General features: G+C 35.9%; 1 protein-coding gene across 10 annotated transcripts in view; it reads right to left on the bottom strand.

Moving 5' to 3' along the window:
- DMD (dystrophin) overlaps positions 1-22058 on the bottom strand; it is a 1217172-nt gene that overhangs the window by 838595 nt on the left and 356519 nt on the right. For all 10 annotated transcript variants that reach the window (XM_068917030.1, XM_068917051.1, XM_068917057.1 and 7 more), the window contains exons 9-10: positions 607-795; positions 80-261 (exon numbers count right to left, since the gene is read on the bottom strand). In XM_068917030.1, the coding sequence (XP_068773131.1) occupies positions 80-261; positions 607-795 (371 nt within the window). The remainder of the gene's footprint in view (positions 1-79; positions 262-606; positions 796-22058) is intronic.

The following is a 22058-nucleotide window of genomic DNA, read 5'->3' as shown; positions in this document are numbered from 1 at the left end:
AGAGTGAAGTGAAACAAAATCAGGGCTGTTAGTCAAACTCAGGACTGTTTCAGGATACTTTCTCTGACATACTACTTACTTGCTTTGTTTTTCCATACTGGCTACCCTGAGACTTTCCCATCGAGAATTAAGTAGATTCATTTGTTCTTGGATTTCATTTTCTTCATCATCTGAAAGCTTTCCAAGTGTTAGAAGTTGACTTCCAACTTGCAAAACATTGCCAACACGTCCTTGGTGAGCTGTTAATTCCATCATAAAACCCTGACAATAAGAAAATTCTGTTTTAAGTTCAATTCCTTGGAAGAAAAGAACAGACTTTGGAGATATATGTTCAATTCTACCACTTCTCAAAACTGATTTTCAAATTTACTTTTTATTTTTCCACCCCCCTTCCCCAAACCTTGCAACACAAAACAGAAATAAACATTTTCACTGCTTCATATGGTACAGTCTCCAGTCCTACCTTTGAATTCTCCAAATCAAATTAAAAACTAAGAAAAATAAATGAAAATAACCTAGTAATATTTTTATTTGTTTTATATTTCTGACTTTAACATGGCACACAAACAGATATATAACTGCTGAAAGACTAGTACAACTATGTACCTCGTGGGTGTGAAACTGTTCTTTAACAACTTCTACATCATTGGATATGTCTCCTTGTGCTTGTAATGCATCTTCAGCAGATAGAAGCCACGTGAGTACTTCTTCCAAAGCAGTTTGGTAGTTGTCAAGGTCCATTTCTGACCCCATCAGTGAGGTGCTAAATGTCTTTTCTTCAACAGTTTCTAAAAACTGATCAAAATCAAAATTTTACAGTAACGCAGACAGCATCTACTCCAACAGATTTACAGAGGAATAAATGGAATGCCATTGTCTTGCATCATAAAATAGTTTTGTATTAAAAAAAAACTCAGATGGCTAACGAGTGGGAGGACTCATTAATATAAAAGCTATGATTAAAATTAGCCAAGGCTGAAGGAAATAACAAAACTCAGAGTAAATGAGATATTTTACATTAGAATTCAAAATTCCTCGCAACTAATCTGAATAGGGACAATATTTAAATTATACCTGTAGAGTGTTATTATACTTGTTTTTCAATAAATACTCTAATTTTTCATTTTTAGCTTACTATTTCTCATTCAAGCATTTTCTCTTGGAAATGAGCGAGAAATATTTATTTCCCACAACAGCTAGTAAAATCAGACAATCAAAACAAGCAGTAAATTCCTTGTTTACATTGCAGAGAAACTAATGCAAATGCATCAAAGAAAGGAAAAACAACCCTTTAAACTACAAGCTATGCCAGGCTTGAACAATCCATAGACCTCTATTTTGTTAATACCATGCTATAAAGCCAAAAAAGCTCAAAAATTTCACGCCACACCATAATTTTGTACAACCCCCCCCCACCCCCCAAACCTATAGCAGCTGAGTGAGACTAGGGATACCATGTTTGCAGAGATCTGTGGTGATCTCTGTCAGCTATTTGTTTGAAAATTCTCCATCTGAAAATCCTTTTTTTTCTAAATCCAGTATGGAATATTGTCTCATCTGCAGAACCAAGCACACGCTAACAAGTCTTCGTCAGAGGAAAGAATACTCAGCATAAGTCTCCCTAATAATTTTGACCAGTCTTTGTACCTTTTTCTTCCATGTTATCATAAATGTAGCATGGAACTGCATTGAAAAATCATGGACTCATGACCTTCAACAGCAAAATGATGCAGATTAACTTATGGCTGGAAGGGGAGTTTGTAATAAAATGTGAAGAAATGCTAGAAAGGGGAGAAAAAAATAGCAAAAAAAAAAAAAAAGCAAATACTAAACACCAAAAGACTTTCTTAGCAGGTATTCCAGACTATGTTTTCATTCCCAGAGGGGTGGTTTTCCTACAGAAAGGAATTAGAAATGGCTTAGAGGAAGTATAGCCAAAGGACTGTGGAATGGTGTCAGTAATCCTTATATCTGGCGTAGTGTGGCAACAACTACTTTTCTGCCTTCACTCAAAACTTACAGCACTGCTGACAGCAGAGAGCTGGGATCAGTCATGAGGTGATGGAGCAGAGAAAGGGAAACAAGCTGCCCTTGAGGTAGAAACAGTTAAAAAAAAAAAGAATGAAAACATTCATCTATGGATATCACGATTGAATAGTTCCCAGATGTTGAGGCCTAATGAAGCCACCTTTATGCATTTCAGGAATAAGAAAGGGTAGCAGTCAGAGAATAACCATCAGAAGCCACAATATTAGTAGTATTTTGCTATTCTGGAGTGCATTGAGCTTGTAGAGTATTTGTGTTTGCATTTGACAGTGACACATGCAGGGACCATCTGGGTTTTTTAAATGAAAACCCAGTAAATTTAAGTAAATCATCCTCATTGATTTCATTAATAAAATTTAGCCACATCTACACACTTTGAAAACTGGGCTAAACTTCCTTCTGCATCTTTAAGCACTTAATCTGTTAACACGACAAACTAGGGAAGCAATGTCCAGGCATCCCTGATCTGAATCTGTACTAGCAGCGAATACTCACATTGTGAAAAGTCTACAAGTGCCGGAGACTTTTAAAATATGTATTGGAGTCAACCATTGGTTTTGACTCGACAAAAAACATATAGACATGTATTTTAACTCTACTGTTATACCATATCTGCACTGCTGCAGTCTGTGCTGTTAGCTGTCTCAAAGATAACTGTATATCTTCGATTGTCCTGTGTACGCAATGAAAAATAACCACTCGAAGCAGGAATTCAGACTCTGCTATGCAGTCACTGACCATTATTCTGTGACAGGTGCTATGTGGAGCCACTGGTAAACTTATTACTTCAATATGATCTGAAAAACTTCCTGGATTACAAATCCATCCCTCTAATTTACATGCCATGAGGTAAGACTGAATACAGAAGAAAGGAGGACTAGCAGATTACTGCTTTTTCTGCATCTCCATCAAAAACAGAGATTCCTGTTGGCTCAGCTCCAGATGCAAAATCAAACACTAAGCTAAATGCTCATGCGCACACCTACTGAACTAACTCCAGTGAGTGCCCCACAACAGACTCTTTACACTATAGAGCTAAAAAAAAGTTTGGTGTCTCAATAAAATTTTCACTTACACACAGGTTATCCATTTCATAACATAATCCAAATTTCAGTATGCAGACATGCAGACTCTAGAGCACCAAGAATAATCCACATTGAAATAATCCATGTAGTACTAGCACTGAAAAACCTGAATTTTTTTAAATAATGACTGGAGTAAAAAAAAAAAAAAAAGAACACTTCCTGTTAGCGTTATTTCTGAATTTGTATTCAATCTTTTCACAATGTCTAAAATATTGAGACAAAATTAGACATCTGAGATATTGCATATACTGCTTTGAGAACAAAAACATAGACCTATTAATTGAGATAGAAATGTGACTGCTGTTTCTAATGATAATTTTTAAGAGATTAAAAAAGTACATGTTGAAGTTAAATTGCTGTTGTGGTATTTGACTAGGAAGACCATATTTAGGAAAAAAACCTGCTCAAATATGCATGCAGTTGTATTCTTGAGTCAAAAATTATTTTAAGTAAAGAATTAGGAATTAATGATTACCCAGAAGTAATTGGAATAGGTGCAGTCAAAGCAAAACCTCCCCTTCACTTGCCTATGGTGATCTGTTAAGTCACAACGCATGCATGAGACACAAATGTTTAAGGGGAAAGAAGGCCTGAACAATACAGATGTTTGATGAAGACTGTATCACAACCATCAGCAGAGCTCAAGGGAGCTGGGACTCAGTCAGCTCACAGGTATTTTGAAAACGGGTCAGCCACTTTTGCAGGGAAAATAGTCTTAATTCTTATATGGGCTGACCTAGAAGGAAAGAAAATACTCTGGACAGAAAGGTTGTCCTCTTGGATATCCCTTCTCCTTGCTGTGGCATGTAGAAGAAGCATATCTAGGTGAAAAGATCGGAGTTTGAATGTTTACGCACTGCAACCTTTTCTGTTGGGTGGGGATGCATTCTGCCAAGAGTGGAAGACCTCATGGACATGGCTTTAATTTCACGTGTAAGGAGGGAAAATAAAAGGCTTGCGACCTTCAGAAGCTTGGAAGAAGGAGGCACACTTGGTGACGAGGAACTGATTCACAGAGCTGAGAGGACGGGCTTGCAGCTGCTTCAGGGTGGGGAAGGGGGAGGAAGGGCTCCTCTCCTGCTGGTGTGTTATGTGCCTCCAGGGAGGAGCAGCAGTGCACATGTGTTAGTCAATTATACACGTATGCTTGTATTAGCTCCTAAAGACTATTTCTGAGTTGTAGAAATCAGTTTAACAGTTTTAGTTAGCAGTAAACACTTAGAGTCCATTCCAGCACTCTTTTTGATATTGTATATTTTCTTCCTTCAGAAACTGCCTCTGTCTCCCTGTAAAAGGTGTAGAATCGGGCTTTAAACATTTATAGCCTTGAAATTCAGCAACATCAACTTTGAAATATAATTTTTTTTAGTAAAGGCAAATTTAAGTCCAGTATAGTTTTCTCATTTTGAAAACTTTCTTTGCAGGATTATAGCCTTAAATAGTAACACACATTCATCACCCTCTAATCATATCTCTTAGCAGGTGGGACTGATACCACTAACTATTCTTTCAGTTGCTCTAAGTCTCTCATTACAAAATCATATTTTATGCCTCTTTAAAATTGCCAAATTATGACTGCATGGGCTAAAATGTTCTCTTCAAGAATTAATACTGTGCATTTTTTAACAGACAATTTCAGTCAGAAAGGGTTAGGCATTTCTGGGAATAAAACTAAGAAGATACACTGTCTAGATCACTTATGAGAATAATATTGACCATTCTCTTGTTCTAAATGAGGCTGGCATTTTCATTTTATCAAGGATTTCAAATACTGCCTTCATGAACGAAAAGGTCTTGTGTCAGGGAGATGGTTTTGGCCATTCATATGAAAAAGTTGCCCAGATTTGGCCTTAACATAAATCCAAAAAACTGCAGTTTCGCTTGCTCAGTTGAGTCGGCCTAGACTTTAGTAGCTGATTTTCCTGGTGAGTCTATTTCCACTCGCAATGCTTCCACCTGGATGAATTGGCCTATCCTCGCAAATGCTGTTTTGAGATGCAGGAGACTATTAGTTCATGACAGCTAAAGTGAGCTGAGTCTGCATGCATGTCAAGAGGGAAAAATCTAGAGCCAGGCAGTGTGGCTGAAAGTAGTTTACAAAAAGAAGCAAAGAAAATGCTTGAACAACTGCCAGGAAAGGTGAGAGGGAAATTACTCTCTTCTGCTCACTATATTAGACATAGCTGGTAAAAAGACTGATAGCTGCAAAGGAAAATTGGGCACCTAGAGAGTGAAAGGCTAGAGGCTGAGATCAACTGAAAGCCAGTGAAAAGCTTGGAAGCAATTGGGTGAGATGACTAAGGAATGGACTGAGACCGGGAACTGAGGATAGGTACGATACTATTAAGAGTGGAGATATAGGAACCGAGGCTGCTAGGCACCTGCAATAATGGAATTTTCTAACAATTTAAAAGCTATATCATTTTATATATATGGTCAAATAGTGCTTCACAAAATATAAACTCAGGATTTTTTACTTAGCATGTTTTCTTCTACACACCTACTCTTGAAATACATATCAAAGTTGATTTTGGATAGTAGCAACTTGACCCTTTTTTCGACCAAGCCTACCAAAGCATATCTGTTTTATTAACTTTCTAGAAAAAATTTTTGGCCTACGCTTATTTAAGTAAGTGTTTTAATCTTTTTTTTATACTCACTGCAAAACGTATCGCTATTTGAAGTATTAATGATGACGATAAGACACACAGCACTTTCCTCTCTAAAGAAGGCACTTTCCGTTCAAGCAACTAAGAATCATGGCTTCAAACAGTAATATGATTTGATGTAGATGCGTTAAATCAACTGGTGGTGATTGAATTGCATTATTTTCACCATACACCTACCACTGAATTATGATTTCTTGTTGTTACACTGGCTAGTCGGCCCACCATTTTTCATTACTTCACTCTTCTGACCCAAGAACAAGACACGTTCTAATGCACATTATTTTTCAGGAGCTGTCACTTAGTGCAGTAGCCTGTAAGATCATCTGGCCTCTAAATAACATACAAATAAAAATATTCCTCACATAAAGGAAGCTAAAATTTTCATCTTAACAATGCTTTTTCAGTATTAACTAATGAATCTTCACAGAACTCTCTGGTAATTGTGGTCAGCATTGATAAATGGTAACAGGGGCCTGCAACTACATCACACGTCAAGAAACCTCAGGTCTGCTCCCAGTAATGCTACAACTAGGGGATTAAACTTAGATTAGCTAATGCCTCTCCCTTGGAAAAACGTCTATTGTTTTAGTCTTGTATATTAAACAGTGAAAACGTAATTTTGTCCATTGATGATGATTATTCCACCTTAAAATGTAAGTTATTATGCACACTGTTTTGTGTACTCACACGAGAAAATTCAAGATGGAAAACAATATAAGAATCATGCTTCTTATCATTTAAAAAGTGTAAATTCTAAATGCAATAAAGTAACAACTACTTTAAAGTATATGTTTCTCATGGAGACCTTTTAAATATTCTATGTTAATAAGAAAAATATATTTTTAAAAACCTCTGTAAGTAGAAAAGCTATTAAAATGTATAAACAGAAAAATGGGATTGAGACAAGCGAATTATGTCTTAGCTAAAGGAAATACAAAAGTACTGAATTATTTCTTTAACATGTGATATAAAGAATTTAGAAAAATGCAGACTTTACTCCTTTTCTATCCAATGATAGACAGACAAATTAAAAGACACAGACATCAAAAGCTGTTTTGCTGAAATAAGCTTGCAGATTTCAAGACTAAGAGTACAGAAATGCAGGGCACGAATAAAAATTCAAATAGAAAATCAAGCACTTATTAATTTTCAGACATACTTCATTAGAAATTCTACAACTTTGCTGTTCAAGCAGCTACGAAAAGGCATTTCCAATGTTACTGTGCCATCATTCTGGAGGGTAAAGTAGCCTTCTCTTTTCACTATCCTATTTAGTTGTTGCTACCTCTTCTGTTCCTTTGTTTTATATCCTCTCTCTCTTCTGCTCTTGCTGTCACCAAAATCAATGCTGTCCCATGGCATCCTTTGTTTTGCCTGTTCCCATACCGGTTCACTATCTTTTTTGAAAGTCATTCTCAATGACTGCTTTAAGAACGTTTATCCACTCACCCCACAAAACGCTCAAACCAGTTCAACAGCTGATCACACTCTTCCTCACACCCTACAGTGTAAAGGAGATGATTTTGCAAGCTTTCTGCATAATCACCTCCTCACTGAAGGAGGAAGAACAGCCTGCTGTGTGAAGACCTGTGCACTCAGGACCAGGCAGCTGTGTACCTGCACTACTCACACGTGAGCTGCAAGCCAAGTTTGGTCTAGAAGCTTTGTGGCCATCTGTGACAGACATTAGTTGACTGTTTACTTTTTTGGCTAACAATTACGTTACATTGCTTTAGGCATGGCTGTGTTACGTGGAACGCCCCTCGAATGAAGGGGATACTACTTCTGTCCGATCGGTCCCTGAGTCTGCTTGTGCACAGAAAGTTCTCCAGTCAGCTAAATGTGGCATGTGCAAGAGTAATGGCACAGGACTGGGAGCCTCTTGTTTAAGCACAGACAGCAAGAGATCCATGAGAGAGAGGCAAGAAGCAGGCAGGCCTGGCCTCAGAGTAGAGAGAAACTGCTCAGGAATAAGCAAAGACAGCTGCATTTGCTGAAACTCAGAAAGCCACCAAATTGACTGAAATAAAGTGCGGAAGCAAGAACCTGCCTGCATTGACACAGTGGCAGTGGCAACAGCTGTTGAATTTCTATGTTGTGTTACATAATCACTTTTCCTCTATTTAATAAGGGGATTATTGTTATTATGATTATTAAGAGTGTGTGTGTGTGTGTGTGTCTAGAGGTGGGGTTAGTAAAAAGTCTTTTGATTTTTTTAGAGCAGCAAGCTGTGTAAGAAAAGGCTAGGCAAATCCACCAAAAAATTTCCGATGCACCATCTAGGCAAATTACAGAACCTATTACGAGGCTTGCTGGTTCAGATGAGAAACTGAGGACTCTACATCCTCTAGAAAACAGTCATACCTATACAATTTTGCAGAACAAAACTTTACTAATGAGCTGTTCAGTCTGTATTTCTACAGCTTGTATTATATAAGTATCTTAAAAAACAGATTTGCCAAAACCGACTCCGTCCCTCTCAGCAACCGGCACCAAGGGCAGCCTCCCCTCACACACTTACCTCCCCTCCTACTGCAGTTGGACAATGTCAGCCTTAAGCAGCTGGGCATCCTTTGTAACTATTCTAACCTTTTAAACTTTGTCTCACCCAATGAACTTGGAAAACCCAAACCAACCAAAATGATATAAAGAGAACGCATTATACTCTTCCAGCTCTCTGAAGTAGTTGAGCATAAAACAAGGAACGTTCTCTAACTGATTTGATACCAGGCTCTGTTTTCTACTACTGGAAACCTAATTCCACATTCTAATTACGTTCTATAGGCATTTTATAGTTCCACTATATATTTTGTAGGTAAAGGAAGAAGGGTGGAATAAAGACTATTCTATCATCTTTGGCCAGAAGTCACAAACCTCTATTACAGGGTAGAACAGAACAAACAGCAATCAAACAGCTGTAGTAATGTTTACTAAATTATGGTAGAGCACAGTCTCCAAATAGCTCATTATATCTTAAAATTACTACATGTAAAGTGAAGGAGAGCGTTTGCTGCTTCTTTTTTTTTTTAAATACTGGCCTTGCAATCTGATAAAGCCATCTTCTAATTTCCGAATTTTATTACAAAATACACAACTGCAACATGCCAACACTTTCTTTCTGCCTGTAATTCAGTTAATAGCTACTATCTGGAACTTATAAATGCTCTCTGGGCTAGATTTTTGCTTATTTTTCCATCAGGAGAATGGATACAGAATTTAAGAAAAGGGAATTACAACTTAATTAATAAAGAATAAAAAAGTCAAGTGCTGCAGCTTCCTAGCAGTCTCAATAGGAGGTCTTGCAATAATCACCACTGCAAACCCATCAGCAAATCAACATATCATTTAGCATAATTAGGTAAGTAATATGGTCCATGCTATTGTACTTGCTAGAACTACCACAACTTTTCCTGCTCATCAAGTTCCCTGAATAAATGGAATGCGATAGCGTCAACATTAACCTATGCAAGGACTTTAATTAAAGGTTCATGAAAAGACAGTGCTGAGGACAGCAGCCATCCACATTTGCATATGCAGAACCTGAATGGAGAAAAAAATATGACTTGAAAAATAAATATTGTCACTGTTCTGAAGACAACTTGATAACTTTGATCTTAATTACCTGAGGGAATAAAGGAATACCTGTTAGCAAATGTAACGAAATACAGAAAAAATATTGCCTCATGTAGGAAACAGTCTTGATCACTGGACTCAATTTCTCTGAAGGGACTGTGAAAAAAAGTTACATCAAAGACTATGAAGGAACACAAATACAACGGTATTAAGGGCCAAAAAGTACTTAAGATAGACCTAAGCCTCATTCAGTGGATAGAACGCACAGCACTCAATCAGGTTCTATTTAATATTGTATTTTACAGTTGTTCAGTGTGTAAACCTAAATCCTTGTCTCACCGAGCTCTTTTTAAGTCTTATTTTTATACAGATCAATTAACAGGGCTTTTCCATTAGTCTCAAAACTTCATCAGCATCCTTTTATTCCTCCTACTTTGTATCTGTTGGAACAAAGGACAAAGTATACATTAGTGCGCAAGGTGACTGATTCGAGATATATAAGGCCCGATTTGTCAGGTTCTTACATAGTATTTTACTAGTTCAAAGCATATTTCCCAGTGAATTCAGCTGCAGCCAACTGCTCAGTGCTTCATCAGTTTAGATCTCAACATCTCACTTAACACACACAGAAACTCAGGAACGTCTCTGAAAGATTACTTTGCATCCCTCGCTCCTTCACTTAACACCTTTCACAAAAGCAACTTCAGTCAAAGCAATTTATCTATTGCTGAAGATCAGATAAGGGAGCAATGAACTGTTGTGTCTGTATTATAAAATGTAACTCTCTGTTTCTTCAAAAGCTCTTGTGCCTTCCTGTTCTTCTATATGTTTTAAGTTAGTTATTGTTTCAGGAAAGGACTGAAATTTATCCAACTTACGAACCTCTGCAGAATTATCAATTTCCTTACTTTCAGGATATACTTAGATTTTAACAGCTACAACTGGACATGGAGACACAATATGAGACCTGAGCAGTACAATCTGGGACCAGCTGCTGAGAAAAATGAATCTAAAATTAAGGGCTGGTGGCAGTGAATAGATAACACTGGAACAAAGATGGTTTCAAGTAGGTGGCTGAAAAAGGATGACGCTTGTTTTCCCCTCCGGAGGCAGCAATGTAGTGCAGAATTTACACATCTCACTGTTTTCTGCTGTTAGGGAGCATCTCCCAGACTACCTTACACGTACCATGTAACTACCACTGCCAAGAGGTGGAATTCCTTTTTTTGACAATTGTTTTTTTTTTTCTTTCTTTTTTTTTCTTTTTAAGTCTCTGGAAACCAGGATATTTAAACATGCTGACTTTGCAAAACTGCAAGCATATAAATCTTACCTGAATTGTCCTGTAATCTGCATTGCATTCAGATTTATTTTCTGACTTCTGACCAGTAAAAGCAACCAATTAAGAGGCATATTTTGTTGAATATAATTTATGCCATAACCTCACATATATCATAGCCATAATTTATATTGTTTTCTACCGTATGAAAAGGATGACATAAGATTAGGCAGGATGGAAGATCATTTTTCAGCTTAATTTAATCACTAAAGCCAGCTACTGATCCTACTATTATTGTGAGTTACCAAGCCATGGTGGATCTTTTCAGGATATTCATTAAAAATCATCTAGTCTTCAGATAAGAATATTCAACTCTAAAATCCTTTTTATATATTAATTTTAAGGTTTGGCAGTTGAATAAAGCAATGCAGATATTTAATTTAAAATGTAACATTGGTAACATTGCTGGAGTTGATGTAAGTCAGTACATTTACGCATATCATACAGTCAGATTTTTTTTATGTCAGCTCCTAGAGACTCAGTTATGAAAAAAATAATAAAAAATAACATCGCGAATTGATTTTGTTGATTATTAGTTTAATTGTGGTCAGTTTCAAATGAAACTCTTCTTTAGCATTTCCTAGGGTTTTCTACTACTATAAATGACCACAGTATTAAAATGCCTTCAAAATCATAAATAGCAAGAGCAATTAAACATAAAGAGATATATGTATAACTATACTCTTTTTTTGAACTATAAAGACTCTGTTTGGGACAAGAGCCAATTAGTGAACACATTAATTAGCTTCTGTGAAGTTGAGGGTGAGGGCCTGGAGATTTCAGTGCGCTCAATATTATGTGCTGTTATAGTTGGAAGGCTTTATTGAAAAAAGGTGTTTTTTCAAAGCCATCTAAAATCTTAGAAAATTTAGTTCTATAGCTAAATTTCCTTGAATAGGATGAACAGTTTTTCTATGGCTCATGTGTGCTGTATCCTCATTAAACTTAAATTCTCCTATATGCATTTTAGCCACTGCTGAATTTTAAGAGGTTCTCTTTTTTTCAACTGAAGTTACCCCAAAGAATAAACTTTCAATCTAAAATTAAAAGCAAACAAGGTTTGCTGTTGCCAAACAGGTTTAAGTGACTTAATACTTTTTACAAATGCTGCAGTGTGACTACCTTGCCTGCCTCTACATGTTCTGAATATTAAATCAAAAGCTGAAAATGAGAGAAGATGACAACCAGTAATCCCGCAATAGGGTTTTCATTCTCTTCTTAATGCACAGTCTAGGGCTTATAAATCAGGCAATAATATAGAAATTATTACACATATTTTCAATACATAACAAAAACAGGGGCTATCAAAAAGTATTTCTGGATAAAACTATATTAAAACTATATTAAATATTTGCTAAATGTTTACAGAGACCCAAAAGCATCTGGATGGAAGAATCACAGCAAAATCAACTGAGAGCTCTTAAATATAAATATAAATATATTATCTCTGGCTTAGGAAATTTCTGAGCCACAAATCACTGGCTGATAGGTGAGAACATGCAGAAGCTTCAATATATGTAATCAGTCTTACCTCTCTCCCTGTGTACCCATTATTGGTCACTAGTGGAAACAGTATAAAATGCTTGATAAAACTCTTTTTCTGACTAATTGAAATTATCCTGTTATTGCACGGACTTACTGAAGAGGCTCTTAAACCTAACAGCTGGTGTACAAAAGCAGAAATGTAGGCTATTTTTATGCTCTGTATCTTAAAACTAACTTCTCTATTTGTGAGAGATCCTGCAAAATGCCATGATGTGGAGAAGAGAAGAACTAATGACATCTTGATTACAAAGAGTAATTTTGTGCTTAAGTTATTATTGACTCCTTTTACCTCCCACATCTCACAATTATATTGTCATCTGGCCTTTATTTTCCTCTCAGAATAAGTGGAAATGTCAACTATGAAATCAAAAAATGAATAGAAGAATTTGTCTTCAGCAAAAATAAACGCATCTTTTTATAGTTGAAAGAATTTATTACTGCCATTTCACTTAGTCAATGTGTAATGAAGTGTTGCATCGTGAATTCACATGTGAAAAATAACATTTAGGGTAAGAGAGTCACATTAGGTAACCTTGCAAAAATCTCTATTTTGTAGGGCAAATTTTTTGAGTCAGATGCATTTGTCCATGAATTTTTCATGTCAAAAAATTCAAAAGAGAAACATTATTCCATTCCCATGATTACTATTTCAGGGGTAACGTGTTTCTATTTTACATACATATAGTATATACAACGAGTTAGCAAAAACTCTCTTATTTATTCTCTTGCAGATACAAACCATACGCCATTGTTAATCTCAGATGATGAAACAGAATTATCCTAAAATAGCTACATACAAAAATACTCTAAAGAGCACTACTCTCTCACGCATTTATTTTTATAGTTCATGTTAAAATATACCTCAGTTAACTGACTAGAATATTACGCATTTATTAAGCAAAAATGTATCTGCAGTAAGGTCATTTTTGGTGATGTGACCTGAATTTAGCTTCAGGTTCTGTTAGGAAGGAATTCACTTAATTAAAATCACTCCTCAGATATAAATACTAATGAGGTGGGCATGAAAGCATACTTCAGGAACAACAATGCATTGTAGGACTCTAATTCTATTAATAGAGACTACGTACAACGGTGAGGTGCAGCTTGCGTAGCTGCCAAATTCTTTAACACACTTCCATGCTAACAATCCAAAAATTGTCAGTTTATAAAAATATATCATAATTGCATAAACATACTGTTTTCAGCTATGTTCTGCTCTACATTTTCCTCTTCTTCCTCAAAACTTCCTTTTTATCTTCCTCTTCCCCCTTTCCAGTTGAGAGCTAGTAAAAAGCAATTTCTGCATTGCTAGACTGTAGACCTTCTGGGACTCTTCCCCCACCCCCCAGTTATGACCTCCTAGAACTAGATTAACTATTTTACTTCAAATGAGTAGCAGAATGTTGAGACAGAATGCATACATATTTTATTAGACACTTTTGCCTGATATCCCTCATATGAGAGAGAAATGCTTTACAGATGAGATTTTGCCAAGCATTGTTATCTTTCCCTTTATCATATAAAATGTACTCATATTTAATAAAATGTCATATGTCATAACATATGAATGTAAATCCTATGTATTAAATCACATAGCCTTCACAGTAGCCATTGCACATGTTCATAGGACAGTAACAAAGCCAGAAACAAGGCTGAACAATGAAAAAAGGAGTTAAAATTGGGAAAATTAGGAGGCCAAACATAAATGAGTTGTTAAACGTTAGTGTAAAGGTTATAAATGTAGCAGAGAATTGGAACCGAGCTTAAAAGGAGTAAGAGAATCAGAAGAGGATCAGAAGTAGTAAAACATGGTATAGCATAACAGAGAAAGCATTTATTTGATACCACAGAGAAGATATAAAAGCAATATGATTAAGAACAGATGTGACTAGGAATAATGAAATCAGAGAAATAACAAAGCTAATGTTTAAGATCATAAAAATTAGGAAGGAAATTAAATATATTGTGAAAAGGAATGGATAATTATAGGTAAACTAGAGAATGTTTCTAAAGAGGTAATCAACCTGAAAATTGCATAATGACCTAAATGGGCTGGAATAACATACCTAAAAACTAGGTCAAGAAAAGATTTGTTCATTAAGAAAGGCAAATAAGCTTGTCAAAACAAAGTATAGATCGTGCAGAGGAATTCACTTCTTATTCCTCATAGTATCTGCAAAAGTAATTATGGGGGAAAACCCCACTGTATTTCCACCCCGTATACAACATGTGGTCATTAATTGGTTATCATGCTCTAATGTCCTTTAAAATGGACACAGTGGTGTGGAATCTCTCTTCCTTAATTGCACTGTCTAATTTGTCAATAACTCAACAACTGAACTCCTAGTAAATTAATACTGAGTACTAGAACAATGTACTTCCCCTAATGGCTTCTAGAAAGAGCACACCAGCTTCCAGTCAGTTGTTCATCTCTGCCACCTTATTCTTCTGCACGTTAGATTAATATCAATCTTTTCTTGATGAAATGCTTGCAGTGAAAAATATATAAAACTGAAGAATTCTTGTTGTCACTCTAAAAAACATAATATAAACTATATATTACAGTTTTATATGCATTCATATTCTTAGATTAAAGCCTTCACCCTAAAACTGAGACAAATATACCAAAGCTTGCAAATTGCAGTATCAAGTGCAAATTGCTGACTTTCTGAAAGTATCATACACACTTATGCCCATGAATATTTAGTCTTGCATTCTTAATCGTTTTTGCTTTAAGATACAAGGTTCTTGTCTATTAAAAAGTGTTCTACTTCTGCATCCAAACTTTTATGACAGTCAAATGAGAAAATATTTTAAAACATGTGTCTCTGTTACTTCAGATAACAGCAACCAAATCATCTCTGTTGATGTGATGCATTTTTACCAAATTTTCTTTGTATAACTTCTGAGGAAACTTTTTCATCCTGAATTGCGTACAGTAACATCATCTAAAAAAATCTTGTAACAATTCAGCTAGAAGCACTGATCTGTCAGGCTAATCCATATAGATGGACCCTTACTCAAATAAGAAAGAGCCCGAAGCTCATGCATCATTTTAGTTCACTCTTAAAAGTTATTTGAATTAGGTTAGCAATACTGTACCCTTGGATTCAAAGCACAGAAACAGGAAGAATAAATTAAATGTAACAAAAATGCAAAGCCTGCAAACACTTCAAAGTGTAGCCCTTATATATAGTAGTCTCTTTGACTCTAGTGCTTTTCTGCTAGAAATCACAAAAAGTAGTTGAACAGTCAATTCCCTGGGATTATTTGAGATGTCAATACTATTACTTTAAATACTTAAGAATATTTTTACAATAAGTGAATAACCAGGGACTGCATGTACCTGGAACAACAACGAATCCATTCTTAAGTGTCAAGATAAGCTATGCACTGACAGCCTTCTCAGTATAAGTCTACTTTTACCAACACAACAGGTGCATAATGAAAACAGCAGAAACGAAAACTTAAAGAAACTGTTCAAGAGGCAAGCAGAAAGTTTATGTATGTATGATACAAATCTTTTCTCTAGATAAAAGCTAAAACCATCACCTGATAATGACTACTAGTAAATAATGACTACTAGATGGCCACTGAATGATAACTCTCATTGCTATGAGAATGGGCTGACCAATTACTACTAACCCAAAGGGAAAGGTAACAGCTCAGATCTTCAGCTCTCGGAGACATCCCACAAGGCAGCTGCAACTCCCTTTCCGAGTTTTGACAATATGCTATCCATTTAGTCCTGTCTCCTTGGCCCATTTCTGGCCTCAAGAAAAAATAATCTAAATTAGCTGAATGCCCTAACTTTATTAAATGAAATTCCTAGGGAAAAGTTATAATGAAGATTAAAAAAGAAAAACAAAACAAACACATGTTTTAAATTAGCCAGGTTTTATGCAAAGAGACAGAACACACTCTCTGTATGGAAATGTTATTTTACAAAAGGGAAAACAATGCAAGCTTTTTTCCTTAGGCAATGTTAGAAGTCTTAAAATAACTAAACTGCTTTAAATGAACACTGAAAATATTACTCATACAGGCAACATACCATCTCTGCTGTTAATCCCATGACACAAGGTCAACTTCTCTTTCCATCTCTTTCCCCCCTTGCCTCACTGATAGCTTTTGATTTGTATCTGAAGCTGCCCCTATCTCAAAGTGATGCCCCTGACAGAGTCAGAGTATGCATGAAGGTTTTTTTCTTTTAGGGCAGGACATCTTTATAGCTTCCTGTCTCTGCTCTCTCTATACATCCCTTCTGCTTTTTCTGGTATAGATTTTCTTCTGACAGAGAATGGAATTATTTTTTGGATTTTTTTTTTTTTTTTTGCTAAAAGTTAAAATCAAAATTGAGAGGTGTTCTCCACTGAAGAGAGTGCGAGAAAAATATTTCAAAGTAACAGAAAGAGCAGAAGACTTTCTCTCAAAGAGATTGGGAGGAAAATCTAATTTATATTCTTCTAGCATGAAGAAATATCATCACAATATGCAGGAAACTGCCATTCAACTAGAAGCTGACACACATAATCTATTGGACCAACAGCGTGGAAGTAAATTGTCATTTCGTTTAAATGAAGATGAAAATGCTTCATGCACCTTTGGTAAAGCAGCATACTTTCTTACATCAGCTATAATGCTAAATGCCAACAAGAGAAATAAATGTGAAAGATCATAGTAGAAATATAGAAAGTAAAAAAAAAAAAAACCTAGAAGTCTGCCTACATAAAATACCAAACAAGAAATTTGCACACCATGTATCATTTGCCTATATTTTTTTTGGTTTTGACTTCATCTAAACATGCATGTCAATGCCATTTACATTAATGCGAGCTATGCATTTAAGTTAAAACATTCTCTTGAACAATGACAGGTAAAATATGACTTTATTCTTATATTCTTATATTTTTATTCCCTAGTTTATTCATGCTTAGGGGGTAAACATATTTTATTTTATTATATTTTCCCAGTGACTTGCAAAATACTTTGCAGAAGTCATTCTATTAGAAAGTACTGTTTTTAATAACTTTCATCTTTTAAAACCATAAGCAAAATTCCACCTTTTAAAAAAAGTATTTCTTTTTAATTAGCTGTCTCGTCACTGACAGTTAATTTAAACTACTATAAAACCAGCTGAGAAACAGATTTCTAACCAAATTCTTTGAGACGTCTGCTCTTCTGAAAGTGCTAAGTACCATCCTCCAGAAAGCTAGTCCTTAAAGCTGGAAACCAATAATGAAAGCACACAACATAAGAAGTCGTAAAGCACACAAAATAAGAAGCCGTAACATCTGCTGTTGCTAGAAAGTACTCCAGCAGAACTAATAATAAATAGCTTCTGTTCTAAAAGGAAATGTGCTATATATATTATGCACTTTTCCAATGTTTAAGCTAATTATGTTCCAATCCAACCTTCCATAAGTCTCTCTAAATTGTCTGCATGTTTCACTTTTCCAGTCCATTTCATATACCTATCCATCTGTGCATAACTAAGTGCTGTATTTTCACCTGCCACTATAGTCTAGGTTTTGAAAAGGAGGATTTTAATATCATTAAAACTATTGTTTCATCATGCCTCTCTTTCCCTTTCCACTCTAATGACATTACTACCAGACTACTACAAATTCATTTTGCATTTTTAGGAAAGTTTTACTTCATCAAATTATATATATTAGAGTATTTCTTTGCTAGAACTAACCTAATTATTAATAAAACAAATGCTTACTGCAGAGAGAGCGTGGATAAATTCAAAACAGCACATTGTCCCATACATTTTTTATAGTCTCCATGATATTTTAGTTTGCTTTCAGGACTGAAATTTCTTAAGAAGGGCGGAAACACTGGAAAAGTGTTCCCTTCTCCCCAAGTCAGTTGTTCTTTTAAAAGATATTATCTCTTCCCACCTCTTCCCTTACCTCACTGATAATCTCAGACTAACACATCTACAATAACAATACTGCTAAGACTACTTCAAGAACCTCAACAGAGTGCTTCAGGTCGAAACGGGCAAAGCAAAATTCCGTAATACTGTTATACGTAGAGACATAAATGCCTTCGCTGTTTGCACTGAAGATGGGAAATCGATATTCTATGAATACCTAACTTTAACGGTGTACCTGAAGTCTGTGTATGCACACTAAAAACCGCAAAACACATTTCGCAAACTGTTAGAGGGAACGTCTTCTGCCTGCCCATTGCGACACAACCTCTATTGCATCAGGATCACTGGGGCGGGAGGGGGGAAACCTGGCACTTCAATGAGCAGTAGAGATAAGCACTCTGCCCTTTCCAAAGGTCATTACTTCTTGTAAACACACAGACCTGCCTGACTTACAAATGCGAGCTAACAAACAGTCCACGGCATTTCCTACAGACCCTAAAAACACACAACTCTAATGCTATTGATATAAATACAGGACAAAAAAAAAAAAAAGTGTCACCCCCCACTCCCCATCACTTCTCACAGGATAACGATTGGGAATTAGAAGCACCCATTGGCTTACAAACTTAAAAGTAAAATGATACTCTACAGAAAAGGAAACTTAGTTAAACTATATGTAAGTCATGGAACTAACACTCACCAAAAGCAGTTCTAACTACAAAATGCAATCCTTATTCTTTTAATTACATTTGTATAGGAATAGCCCACACTTCAGGCAGCCCGCTGAAAGTAAATATAAATCACCTCTGCTATTAATTTACAGCAAATCAAGGCAGAGGAAACGCAGATGGAACTCCTGGGGTCAAGGAAACGTCAGCAAACTAATTTTTGACAGCAAAATAGAGATACCTAAAAATTATGAACGAAAATTTTATGGTATCATGGAGAAGCTCACCTAATACACAGACATGAGTTCTGATTTAATATTAATCAGATGAGAAACTGTTTAGAATGGTGTTTTCAGGTCTAGAAAAATATTTTAAATGTTTCGTGCATGCTAAACTCTCCCGTTGACTTCAGAGGTTTTCCAAGAGGTTTTGCCTTCATGTACCTGCATTTCAAAGGCTTAACGAAGTGTAATAAAGGAGTGCACAGCAGCAACTGACGTTTTACTTTAGATGAAGTAACAAAAATGAATACTCAAGTACGTTTACTAGTTCTGGATATGGAGCCTCACTCAGCACATCTTTCAAAATCACTGAAAGCATAAGTTAAGTATTTAAATGTTTGATAGTTTCCCGGTTATTTGACTTTTTGCATTTAAGCAGAACCTAGCATTTCCAAATAAGATTGATTCATCATATCAATGTAAGAGGAAACAGTAGTCTCATCTTTGACAAATTTATATTTAGCAAAGAGACAAATCATGTGTAAGAAAAAAGTATTACTACTACTTTTTTCTAATCAGTCTAAAAATTTTGAAATTACATTGTTTGGGAGCCAGAATCAAACAATGAACAGGCATCTTGCATCTTAGTCCATATAAGAGCTCCTGTGACATTGTGTAATGAAATTAAAAAAATAAAAATTACAGTGATTAAGGTTCATGTGCAGATGTCTTGATTTAGGCACTGCCTTGAGCCTCCTCCATCAGAAGAGCTAGAGAACAGCACGACAGCGATGTCTGAATTGCATGAATGCCCAAGATTGCATATAAACAGTCAGTTGCCTGCTTTCGCAGTCTCAGAATAAATTCCCTTTTCATATTTGCATAAAGGGAATGAGCTTTAAGGGTCTGAAAGAGCGATGCATGATGACATCTGGAATCACACTAATCCTCAAATTCCTTCAATTTCAACCTTAAGATTATCAGGAAAAACTGAAAATCAGTATACCTAGCAGTAAGGATTGTCATTAGCATTGTCTCACACTTTTCAGCTAGCTCTTCACTTGCATCAAATCCACTGCTGATATAAACACTTCTACACTAATGCATAAACTTTAATGGCCAAGAGGAGGATTCAAATCTATTAGGTGATGTGTCAACGGGACATTTTGAGTATGAAAAAAATACAAATGTTTACAGTAAATCAGTACATATGTCCTCATCTGATGTAGCTGCACTAATTTTTGGTGTATCATGCACACATACGTAAACTGTATCAATAACCCTACATTCAAGATACTTAGTGGCATAAAAATAGCTTAAGTAGATGCTTTTTAATGTTATGTGATCTTTTTAATCTTACTATATGCCTGAAAATATAAACTATTTCAAACCCCATAGAAAAGGGATTTCTTCTCAAAACAAGAGAGGCAAAATGCCTAAGATGGTAAAACTCTGTGAAAATTTCCATTTTTAGATGTGAACGCTTTTGCTCACAGTCATGAAGTCTCTAATTTTATGATGGGCCGAGATTTTCACAAAAGATTAGAACTTTCATAACACAGACATTTTGCCTTAAAAAAAAGAACAAGCAGTTCTTCTATCATAGTTCAACTTTGAAATTAAGAATCGCTTAGTAAGCGTGCTCTTCAAAACAGCTACAGATTAAACAAAATAACACTGAAGCTAGTCAAAAGCCTCTAAACTTAATCACCTATAAGAAAAAAAATCAAGGACAAAGTACACTATTGAAAGTACATACAGTTCTCTTTATATAAATATTTTCACTGATACTATAATCAAAGAATGACCTATATATATCTTTTCCATTTTTCTAACAGTACAAAATAAAGCTTTAAAGTAATTCAAATCAAGTTTCCATATTACAAATTTTTTTTTGTTCTTTGATACAGCTAACCATCTGTAGGTAAACTAATGTGATATTTTCTTTATTAGATTAAATCTGAATATACAAGATATAAAGTTGTATTTTATCTACAACATTTTCTGCTCTCTGAATAACACATGATTCTTTTTTATGAGTCAGTATGGCACAGTCTTAATAATTCTCATGGGCCGCATCACATTCCATTTCTAATGTTCATACGTTTAGAAAAACTTTATTACTATTTTAAGGAAGAAATCATATTTAAACAAAAATTCTTGCCAAAAAAAAAAAAAAGATTCCTGCATATGATTTTTAAGGCCAGTTAACTAAGGGAAAGTTTTATGGAGATGGAGAAGTTGGTAAGCAGTTACTCCTCATGCCAGACTCCAGAGAAGCATCAGTACTGGTTGGAGGTGAAAAAATAGCTTAAACTGTGAAAGCTAACAGGCAGTAGATAATTGAGAGGCAGGGGGGAGAATGTCCAAAACTGAATTTTTGAACTCTTAAGCAGAAGCCTGCTACTTGCTAGCTGCAATCAGTAGGGATTGGTTGCAGATTTTGTTAGTACCTGGACTAAACAAGAATGGTACATCCTGAATGAGCTCCCATTAAGGAAGACACAGGAGACAGAAGCACTAATTAGGAGGCTGATCACTCACTGCACTGCTGCACATTGATTATTTAGACTGGGAAAACAGGGGACTTGGGAGGGTTCCCAAAAAGAAACACTGGTCTTGAAGAAAAGAAGGGGGCCTGGAAACAAGAGGTGCAGATCCTGACTGAAGGAAAGATCCTGGAAGTGGGGAAAGATCCTAGCGATCAGAGAGCCACGTGGAGATGAACGCTGAGGGATGCCCAGGCAGTTTGGCTGGTAACGCCCAAGACAGTAACCGCGAGCAGTGGCACAGCTTGAGCCCATACAACTCTCGGGCTAACCCTCCCAGACCAGCAGTGACCTCCCTGCTGAGGAGGGAAGCACAGATCTCGTGAGCACGGCACTGGGGGAGTGAGTGGGCAAATTAGATAAACACGTAGGGGAAAAGCTTGCACCTCGCTGGTTCTTCAATAAACCCCCGTAGTCAGACCCAGTACAGGTTATTGTTTACTCTGTCTCACCCATGATGGTATCCTAACATTTTTCTA

The sequence above is a fragment of the Struthio camelus genome, chromosome 1 (genome assembly GCF_040807025.1).
Source record: "Struthio camelus isolate bStrCam1 chromosome 1, bStrCam1.hap1, whole genome shotgun sequence".
Classification (NCBI taxonomy): domain Eukaryota; kingdom Metazoa; phylum Chordata; class Aves; order Struthioniformes; family Struthionidae; genus Struthio; species Struthio camelus.
This window is presented reverse-complemented; position numbering and strand designations above follow the sequence as displayed.